The sequence below is a fragment of the Molothrus ater genome, chromosome Z (assembly GCF_012460135.2).
Source record: "Molothrus ater isolate BHLD 08-10-18 breed brown headed cowbird chromosome Z, BPBGC_Mater_1.1, whole genome shotgun sequence".
Classification (NCBI taxonomy): Eukaryota; Metazoa; Chordata; class Aves; order Passeriformes; family Icteridae; genus Molothrus; species Molothrus ater.
Genome location: NC_050511.2, coordinates 27,950,673 through 27,961,733, shown reverse-complemented (window position 1 = coordinate 27,961,733; position 11,061 = coordinate 27,950,673). Strand labels below are relative to the sequence as shown.

Genomic DNA, 11,061 nt, shown 5'->3' with positions numbered 1-11,061 from the left:
CATCCCACCCGGCGCTCGCCACCACCGCAGGCGCACCGCCGCCGGCCGGGCGCGCGCATGCGCGCTGGGGTGAGACGCTCCGCGTCCTTTCCCCGTCGGGGGGGGTACCCGCGCCCCCACCCTCCCCTCTGCTCGCGCTGTCGCGCGCGCCGCCCGTTACCCGACGGACGCCGCGCGGGGCCGGCACGCGCCGCCTGCCCGTCGGGAACGCGCGCGCGGCGCGGAGGGAGGTCCCGGCCAGCCCGGCGGGAACGGCGCACGCGGGGTGCGGGATGCGCCGGTGCTGCCGGCGGCGGGGGGGGGAGAAGGGGGCGGGCCCCGAGGGCGAGGGCGCTGTCCCCGGGCGGGCGGGGCCGCGCGCTAGCCCAGTCGGTGCCTCTCCCCCGGCGGCCGCGTCCCGCCCCCCGGGCCGGCGGGGCACTGAGCGGTGTCTGTGTGCGCAGGTGAGCCCGGTGCGGATGCGGCGGCCGAGCGAGGCGCAGCGCCGCGGTCCCCGGCAGGTGCCGGAAAACGAGCCTGGGGCGGGAGACATGGAATCCGACGGAGACCTCCCGGCGGAACGGCCCTCGGCCCCTCAGAGTGGGATGGAGGAGCCTGAGAAGGAGGCAGATGATGAGGGAGGGAACACTGCCTTGCAGCAGAGCCTGAATCCCGAGCTGCAGCAGGGGTACCGCATCCTGCGCGAGTTCCTGCTGGAGAAGTACCGGCCTCTGACGGCGCCGTTCCTGAAGCCCCTCGCGGATCAGGCATTTTTCGGGGAAGAAGGCTCTGGCTCCCTCTTGGGCCGTAAGAGCAGCCAGTCCTTGCAGCAGATGCCCGCTGGAATATGGCTATTGAAAATGGAAGAGAAATTTTCCAGTGGGCAGTACACAGGGATAGCAGATTTCGTGTGTGACTTCCGGCTCATGCTGGAGACTTGCTATCGGCTGCACGGTGTGGATCACTGGCTCTCCAAACAGGCCCAGAAGCTGGAGATGATGCTGGAACAGAAGTTGGCGCTGCTATCCCGGTAGGTGTAGGAAACTATAGGGGCCGCGCAGCGTGTTCTTTACATAAAGTAGAACAGGAGGGTGTGTTTCTTTAAATTCCGTTAAAGGAAAACAAGCGTCGAACAAAACCGCCCAACAGAAAGAACCCTGAAACTTTCAGTACTTTGATGAAGATTAACGTTTCCTGCTGGGAACTATTCAAATCTTAATTCAAAATGCTTTGGAATTCCAAACCTCAAAATGCCAAATAGAGCACAGCATTTCCTGACTAAGATTTTCCTTCTGAAAGAAGCCTTTTGTGAGCATGGAGGAACACTTGTCAAGATGTCAAATGCTTCTTTCTTTATTTTATTTTGTCGCAAAACTGCGTAAACTCTGTATGAATATTTAGCAATATTTAGCAATAATTTGAAATTGTTATTTTTACAATTTGTGAAATTTTTACCGCCCTTAAAATACATAGGAATAAAATACTAAGCCGAAGTTACCTGCTTTGAAATGGTAATCATAATCATAAAATGAGAGACAGTGCTTGCCATAGTATAGTCTTAAATGGCAAAATGGAAATCGCGGTAAGTTGAAATGTAAGTCCCGGGCAGGGACTTCTTTCTTATCAGCCAAAGCAGCTGAAACACAGAAAGCTCTCGAGATACATGGTAGAAAGCGCAATTTTAATCACAACTGAAGTACATGCTTTCTCTTGAACTGGTCATAGTTTAGTCATTATCAGAAAACCATGGTGGCCTCTTACAGTGAAAAGCCCACTGGTCTTCTGAATAACATAGTATTCTGGATGTAAAAAAAACCAAGAGGTGTTTTTGGTGAAGGATGAAGGTAAAGAAGGAACAGTGTTGGGAAATATGTAAAGCTCTGTGTGTCCATCAGCATTATGTTTGCTAGTGACATTGTGAACTGCGAGCTGGTAAGAACGTTGTTCGTGTAGGAAGGACACTTCAGGAAAGTGGTGCAGAAGTCACCTGAAAGCAGAGTGAATGTATTCAGTGCTGCTGTAGCAACAGTATATTTGAAACTGTTTCTGTGTAACGGCAGTTTTGGGACAGTCTGATGGTAGAAAGGAAGGAGCTGAACGTAGTGGGGCGTGAATGTTCCTAGTTTGCTAAAGTAAAACCTGATTTTAAAAAAGAATAAATTCCTGGCTTAATAGAGTTACAGCTGGCAGATAAATAACCAAATACAACTTGGAAGATTTTGTGTTGTCAAATAGCAATATAGGTATTTACTAAAAAATAAATTCAATTGCTTTTGTCTTTCTTCCATTTAATGGACAGTCTTTTTCAGATAAATATTAGGAAATATTGAACTCTCTAAAGATAATCTTGCCTCAGTATATAGTGAGTTTGTCTTGTATTAACTCTTCAGAGATTTGTAAAGATTTTTTCATTATGTCTATGTGCACTAGCTTAATAAAAGTTTCTAGGACCTGTAAGTATGAAGGATTACAGAACCTAGAAGTCTCAAAGTTCTTTTACAATTTTTAATTAGAAAAATTTGTTTGAAGTGTTTAACATAATTTTATTTGTAAAATGAAATTGAAGAGCTACTTCTTGCAACAGTCGTTCTTATGTTATTACAGAGTAGTGTTTAGGTCAATGATCCCCTTCAAGTGATTCAATGGAATCAATTAATAGTGGTTGTATAATTCCTGAATACTACAAGCCACAGAAAATTACCTTAGAATGGAGGTTCCTGTTGAATGGAGGTTGGATTTTTCTCTTCTGTCCCTCAAATGTTTTCACAGGTTGTGAAAAACTCATACAAGTTTTAATGGAGTCTTTTGAAAAACGTAAGAAAAAATGTAACTTTGCAGACAAATTTGTAGTGTTTTGTCTTTCAATTTTTGGAGTTTAAAATAGGAAGAAACTGGTGTTTAACATATGCTTCCCCAACCTAAACCAACTAATAGATCCCCAAACCCTTCCCCTAATAGACCCACCACCCTGCCCCCTATTTTTAGGTATCTGCTAAAAAGGATACTTTCTTATCATAGGTATTGTGGAAGTCTTTTCTTTCCAAATACTTGTGGACTAAGATAGAGAATTCCATCTCTAAATAATATTTGGTAACTTGTGGTAAATATGCAGTTTTAACTGGTGTGAAAACATAGGTCATATTAATGTGTTTGGTTTAAAATTTCATAAAGGAATTTTCAAAATGGAAAAAATAACTGCTTTTATCTGAGTAAGCATGCTTGATCCATGGTTGGTAGGCTAGGTATTGAGGTGCCACTGGTACAGAAGTTCATAGTTGTGAATTGGCTTGCTTTTTTCTCCTAGGCATTTAAGAGAGAAAACATCATTAGCTGTAACATCTAGAGGATGCTATGGGCAGGAGGATGAAAAAACAACAGCATGCATTTCTACAAGACGTCGTTCCACGCCTCGCAATTTAGTAGGTTTGTCAACAGGCATGTTTGAGTCTGTGATGGTTCAGGTTCTAAGACAAGAGGAGCAACTGAGAGCAAAAGAGGAAAAGAGGTAATAAGAAAGATTATTTACTTTTAGTTTTAAATAATTGTCTTCCTAGTTTTCTAAAGAGGCTAGCTCCTTATGGCTTTTTCAGGTAAATAAATGTGGCGCTCTTGTAGTCTCAAGTTCATGGCTTCAATACAGTGCATCCACAAAGCAAAAAATTAGTACCACTTCCTTGAAAAATTGCTGAGGTCATTTAAGTTTTGAATTAAATTACAGCTGCTCTTATTTTAGTGTAGCAAAACTTCTAATATTAACTGAAAGCATCCACAGTAATTTCCTGCTAGTGCATTATGGTTTATGATATGTATCCTTGGACAGTTTTTCATGCAATAATTAGATAAAAAACTACCAGAATGCTTAACTACGGTCTAATTCCATGATTTTGTCACTGCTTCTCTCACTGATAGCCAGAAGCAAATCATGTCTGTCAGTTCCTCTGCTGTTACCTCACTGATGCAGCATTTCAGCTTGTCAGTTAGGTAATAATTTTAGATTGTTCATGTAAATAACTCTGAGATTTTGTGGTCTTCTTAAATTTAAGAGCTAAATAATTCCAGCCAGTCTTTAATGTTAATATGTTTTACTTTGGGGAAAATGAAGCTTTGAAGTTTATTTTAACAGTAATTTGTGTGACTGGGTCTAAACATGGCTCACAATGGTAAGACAGTATTTGCTTCAGGAAGCAAAATATTTCTAGCTTTTTTTCAAAGTTTACAGCTTTGTAGACTTTTCCCCATATGTGACCAGCTCACTTTTAATTTTGCAGGTCGTCTTCATTTTCAGCAGATTTGAAGCTATGTGGCTGACTTAGCTGTTAGACAGTACTTTTCTCTGTAGAACTTTCTTCTAATCCACCAATCTTCTGATCACACTTTGCCAAAAAAAATCAAAGATCCCTAGGGTAAAATTGTTTCTTTGGTAAAATTCTCTTAATTTTTGCTCAACTCTGTGTTCTAGAACTTGATAACGATGTTTTGAAAAAGGGTATTTTGATTGGATTTTAATTTATTGCTAGAGTCTGTAGAACAGTTTACCAAACAAGATAAAAATTATGCTTTCATACACCTGTTTTAAGTACATTGCTGCAAAACCGTACTAATTAACTGTTAAGTCCATGTATCTGGATATACTCAAAAGTCCCAGATCCTGGACAAAAGATGGTTGATTCTACAGAATGTTCCACGATAACAGAAAAAACCCACAACTGGCTTGCCTCTTTACACCCTAAAATTTTGAACTGTACCACTTATTAAGTAAAAAAAAAATCTGTCAGTAGATAGCTGGTTTAATATTTCTTTGAATCTATTGACCTCTCCAAGTAATTTTGCTTCAAATTTCTTATCTCAGTTTTGTTTCTTAATCGCGCCATGTTTTTAAAGTAATTTGGACCTCTCTGTACCAATTGTTTCTCAGCTCACCAAAAATGTTCTGGAAGTACCTTTTCTGAGCGCTTTCATGAAAAGGGCTTGGCAATTGGAAGGCCTATAGAGTTAGTTGCATATTTCCAGTGAGGATCACATTTTACAGTATGTACAAATTTTCAAAGTGGTGCACATATAAATGCACATACTTTCAACACTATTTTTATTTGAAAATGTATTGCAAGTTTCTAAACTTTTGGCTTATCACTAAAGTATATATTAATGTTATTAAGAAGAGACAATGGTTATTCTGCTACTTTTTTTGTTTTCTTTAGAAATCTAATACACTGAAGTTGGCACAGAAGAAGTACTTTCTAAACAGTATGGAAGACTGCAGCTTTGGGTGTTTTAGTTGGAGAGCACAGTGCTGGTGAATGAGTTGTATTTGGATAGGCAGCATCTGCTCTTCACCCAACTTTAAAATGAGTTATCAGGAACATAAAAAAAGGGCTCAGTTTCTGGCTACCTAGTGGGCGACTCAAAGTACTTGTAGCTGTGATTTATGCTTGTAGCCATAATTCATCTTAGTTTAGAATGTCTAAGAGTTGCATACTTTCAGTCCCAGAAAAGTAAGACTGCAAATGCAAGGGCCTTTCTATAAAACTTAGCCTCATATCTAAAGAAATTGCCTGTTGAAGTCCAAGTTTATACATAATTCTTTGCTTTAGATATTTAGATACTTTCATAAGACACAGACATTTTATGGTAAGACTTAAATAAAAATAAAATTAAATTTAAAATACTCAAACATATGAATAAATATCTTCATGTATATTGTATAGAAATAAAAATAAAATTAAAATTAAATTATGTAGGCAGTTCTGTGTCTTTTATCTCTGAAAACATGATCCTCAGATAGGTTTCAGACATGTTCATTAAAACATTTAAATAACTGAATTCTGGCTACAAGATAGTAATTTAATTAAGGAACTTGTGGAATAAAGTTTGCTTATATAGTCAATTTTGCTTTGTATGAGGGTGTTAGCATGGAATTAACTGGATCCAATGAAAAATATGGAGTATCTTGGCTTATTTTAGAGTAAGGTGTAATATTGTTAATCTGTATGTAATTTCCTATTTTATTTTTGAAAGTAAGTTTGTAAAAACAAGTTATTGTTAACTAAAACAGTTCTCTGTGTCTTGTCATTAAGAGTTCCAGTGTTCTGACCTTTTACCTGTGAATCAACACCTAAGTAGGTTAGATGTGGTAATTGGGAAAACAAAATAAAATCTAGTCATTGTCTCCTCTCCCCACCAAGAAATCTGTTGCAAGTAAGAAGGAATTTGCTGGTAATATGTGTTGGCTGCCTTAAATAACAGAGGAAATTATCACAAGAGTAGAGTTATGTTGGGACTTTGTTTAAAACTAGTGGTAATAGAAAAAAATGACAGTAATTTCCCATTTTGGTTGATGCATTCTGCACTGCAAAGTAAGACAAACTAAGTAAAACTTAATATTACTGTGCTCTTTTTAACTTCGAGATAAGTATGTTTGACATACTGTAGTTCTGGTTTTTTTCCTCTCTCATTTTCTTTTGTTCACCTACTATCTGAATTTTCATGAAATTTCTTTTAATAGGCAGAGAGATCAAGAAAGAAAAGAAGCAGAAGAAGCTAGTCAGAAAGAAATAGAAGAATGGGAAGAATCACTTTTAGCTCAAGCAGCACCTACAAGGATGGAGACAATGTGGGAGATTCCAGCTATTGGTCATTTTCTTTGCTTGGCCCAACAGATTTTAAATTTACCTGAAATAGTATTCTATGAATTGGAACGTTGTCTTCTGATGCCTCAGTGTAATGTTTTTTTATCTAAAATAATGACTTCTTTGTTAAGTCCTCCTCATCGCAGACCTACATTACATCGCAGGCCTACATTTTCCTACAGGACTTGGGAGGCAGCACTCAGAAAGAAAGTGCAACACTGGTATACTGTTGTGGGGCAGACTGACAATCCTAATGCTGCTGCAGAAAAACTTGGATTGTGTCCCCAGTTTTTCAAAGTTCTTGGAGAAGTTAATCCCTTGGAGGAAAAACCATTTCATGAGCTACCATTCTATCAAAAAGTATGGCTGCTAAAAGGTCTTTGTGACTTCGTATATGAAACACAAAAGGATGTTCAGGATGCAGTGCTAGGTCAGCCTATCCATGAATGCAGAGAAGTAATTCTTGGTTATGACTGCTTGGAAAATGCATATGTTCACTTTCCACAGTTCTGTGGTGCAGATGTTCGAATTTACAAACAAAAACCTTTTCAGGCTCCTGAATTCCCATCTCTTCCCATCAAAGTTAAAAAAGTGCCACGTATTAAATTGGAAAGAGTAAAACATGAATATGTAAGCAAAAGCAATGGGGAGGTCAGTTCTGCTGGGAGAGAGTTGCTGTGTCATTCCAAGACAGAAGGAGAGAAAAGTATGGACATTGTTATCTGTCCAGAAAAAAAAACACGTTTAGGTGGCTTCAGAGTCACTACAGAGGAAATGAAGGTTGACTGTGAAATAAAAGCCTCAAGAGTTTGTGACATCAAAAAATCTGGTTGTTATAAAGAGAACTTCAGGAATTTGATTACTTCAGGAGAGATTGTGGATATGGGTGGTCATCCTAGCTCCAAAGAAATAACAGATGTGGAGAATGGACAAGGTTGCGCTGAAATGTCCAGAATAAGACCTGAGCTGAGTCCATTCCAGGGGAACACACTGAAAGCTTGCCAAATGCATGTCAACGGCACTTATAATGAAAACCAAGGCAGAAATTACCATGAATCTGCTGAAGAAACGGTGCTAGAGACCTTACTGCAAAATAAGAAGAAACTAAGTAAGATGCTAGCAAAAAAGAAGAAAAAGAAAAAAAAGAAGTTGAAAGATATTCTAAATGAAAATCTACAGAGAAGACTTGATGACTTGCAAAGAAAGCGTGAGATTCATCTTCATCCATTCAAATCTTATAAGTCTGAGATCCAGAACAAATTGTTTTTAATTAAAAAGAAAGCAAAACATAAGAAGCACAAGTCTGGTAAGTTGGCATTTTTACTTATAGTAAAAATTAGGAGGATACAGATGTTTTTTAAAGTTGTTTTCTAGTTGATAAGTCTTTATTTTGTGAAAAAGGAGAGTCTTATTGCATTAGACAATTCGGATATTAACTTTAGAGTCAAAGTTACCTACCTGATAACACAAGCATATAAAACATCGTTTGATCAAACTGTGATTCATTTGCAGAATGTATCTTTAGAGAACAAAATTCATTGCAAGAGTTAATTTGTTGAAAAAATATTCAGGACAATAAATGTAGCCGACTGGTTAGCGTCAGAGAGTGTCACTTGAAGGCATTTTATGGTATCTTATATTATAGCAATTGTGGAAATGTTTCTCCATTTTCTGGTTTATATTATCTTATCCAAATTATGAAGAATCACAGAGTATTTACATGAGATGATGAATCTAAAGTCATTCATAGTGAAACTGTGCACCAGACAGTACTGCTTTGACTGTGGGCCTGGGTCCAACAATCAGAATGCATCAGCATCAGAATTTATGCTGATGACATTTTTATTACAGAATTGGGCAGCATCTGGTTAAGTGTTTCAGGTAAGTGATACACAATCCAGATTTCAGTTAACTCACTGGAAAAGAGTTTCAAAGGTATTTGCAAACTGTAAAGGTACAAAAACCTTAAGTTCAAATTGTTCAGGTAGCTGTAGTATTTTTGATATCACGTAAAGCAACGTAAAAGCTTAATCCTTTTGAGTCCTGAGCTAAGCTATCTGTGCTAGATTTTAGCAGATTCTTTCCAACATTATATTTTTTGAAGTGACAGGGTGCTTTTTAGAGCAGTGTAGACTGACAGATAAATATTGGATTTCATCTGAAAAGCAGAAAGCCAAAACCAAGAATCTGAGTGACAAAAAAATCTTGTAAAGATTAAGAAACTAGCCAAGATCTGATGGCAGTGCATGTAGCTAGAAGTCAAAAGTTAAAGCTAAGAAATTTAAAGCTAAGTAATATTTAGATCATAAATATTTGCACATAACAGCCAAAGAACTGTCTTACTATTTAAATCACAAATTCCTCCTTCCAAAATACTCCTCTGCCCACATCTAAACAGAAGTTTCAAGAGTTGCAGTTGAAGTTCATATATGTAGTATTCAGGGAAACTAACGTATTTTACATTTGCATTTGTAAATTAGCTCTCCTAATGTGTCACTGTTTTCAGTCTTCTTAAAACCAAGCAAACTGAATAACAACCCAAATGGCAAACAAGGACTTTAGTTTGGAGAAGTGTGTCCTTTATCTCCTGATATGTTGATGCATTTCCCATCTTATTCTGACTACTTCTTCATTTGACCTTGCTGGAGAAAATTTTGCAATAACGTTACAGCATTGCAAGAAAGCGCTTTTCTTCCTATGGTTGTTAAATCTCCATTGGTCCTATGCTGCTAGGCTGAAATGGATAGGATTGGATCCAATTCGTTACAATAACTTGTTTTATAATGTTTCCTAATGTTAAGGGCTAAGTAGTATTTCTTAAAGACTGTCTGAAATTAAATCTTCTGTTTAAAGGTTCCCTTACAATATAGAGCAGAAAAAGTGGTTTAGTAAAGCTTGTTCTGAGTCCCCAAAGACACCTGACTTAAATCTGATCTAGTCATAATAACTCTTCACAATGTTCTTTAAAAGAAAGTAGAAGAGAACATCAGGAATGTAAGAGTGAGTACTTTTCAACAAAATTATTTTTTCCTGCTATTGGTTCTCTTAGGCAGCTAAATGTAACTGACCCACAGTTTGTGTTTCTATTGAGATGATTTGCATATTCCTGACTTGCTGTGGCAGTGGTACCCATAGTGAATATAGACTGGTCATGCAGTTTTTCCATCTGAAAACTTCACAGAAATATTGTGAGCAGAACTTAGTGGAGAATACAGCTATGTTAAGACCTTTACCATAGTGACAGAGTTTTCTTACAATTTATGAAAAGGTGTGACCACTGTACTGAATCTATGTTTTTGAAACAAGGTGATGGTTATTATTGTGGCAGTGTTCTGTGACAGAATTATTGACAGAGTAGTACTGAATGTTATGGAAAGATAGTCAGACCAGTTCTGTAAACAAGTGCATGCTATGCATTAATTCTTAAATGTTATTTTCTTACTGGAGTTCGATAAGTTTCAGTGCAAGGCACGCTGCAAGAGCATGAGAATCCTACAATTGCATGTTTGAAACAGGGATTGGATGAAATTCAAAACAACTGTAGGGCTGAGAAAATAGAAGGGACCAGAGGCTGCTTGAAATAACTGTCATGTGCCTGATGCAGAGGTTGTAGTAAATGTAAATTGAGTCTCTTTTTATTCCAGTTGATCTAGAAAACACCAATACAGCACACAATTTTAGAAGAACCTTGGATGTAAATTCTGTACCATATACTCATGCTCTGGAAAATTCATGGCTGTCTACCTGCTTGAAGTCCATTTTACTATATATTTTATTTCTTTAGAGTACCATTACGTTTTGTGTATGAAGTCAAGCATTGCTTGGATGAATTCAAGAAAATTAATTCAACAGCCTGGCAGCAATGTTGTAGTGCCTGGTTTACTGTCCTTGAGAGTTTTTATTCAGAAGTCTTCTGGAGACTTTTTAGTGTTGTAAAAACTTTGGCATGTTGTCTAACCTGTAGATAAAGGAGCAGCCTGTTGATCATGTTGAAGACATTAAGTGAGGTGTTCCAGCAAGTAACAATGTACTCCATGCTTAAGCTTCAGTGCCATGTCTTCAGAAACATGTACCACTCAGATTTTATCGGGTTTCGGACATTGTTCTGTAAATCAGCAATATTAATGCACTTGTTCAGACCGACTTAGCTCATTTGACTGTATAAAAGTTTATGCTGTGTCAATATGGAAGCTTCAAAACTCGATAATAATGCTTCATTTTCCAGATTGTATCATGTTATATTTTGTAAAGAAGAGCTGTTGGGAGCGAGATAGAAGAATAGAAGATTAAAAGGAAACAGGATACATATAGTAGTTGCCAAATCTCTGAAAGACATAAAGTGTGTCTTACAAATTTGTTAATGGAAAGATAACAGGGCCTGTTGTTTAATTTGAGAACACTGCAGTTACTGCTAGAATTTAGTGAAAAAAACAGAAATTCTTGCAATTGGACAGGG

General features: G+C 38.3%; 1 protein-coding gene across 1 annotated transcript in view; it reads left to right on the top strand.

The window, feature by feature from the left end:
- The first annotated feature begins 421 nt into the window (after positions 1–421).
- The window catches only part of KIAA2026 (KIAA2026 ortholog), a 49,569-nt gene continuing 38,929 nt past the window's right edge, over positions 422–11,061 (top strand). The window contains exons 1-3 of the mRNA XM_036402773.2: positions 422–1,009; positions 3,284–3,484; positions 6,482–7,911. Of these exons, the coding sequence (XP_036258666.1) occupies positions 459–1,009; positions 3,284–3,484; positions 6,482–7,911 (2,182 nt within the window). The 5' untranslated portion in view covers positions 422–458. The remainder of the gene's footprint in view (positions 1,010–3,283; positions 3,485–6,481; positions 7,912–11,061) is intronic.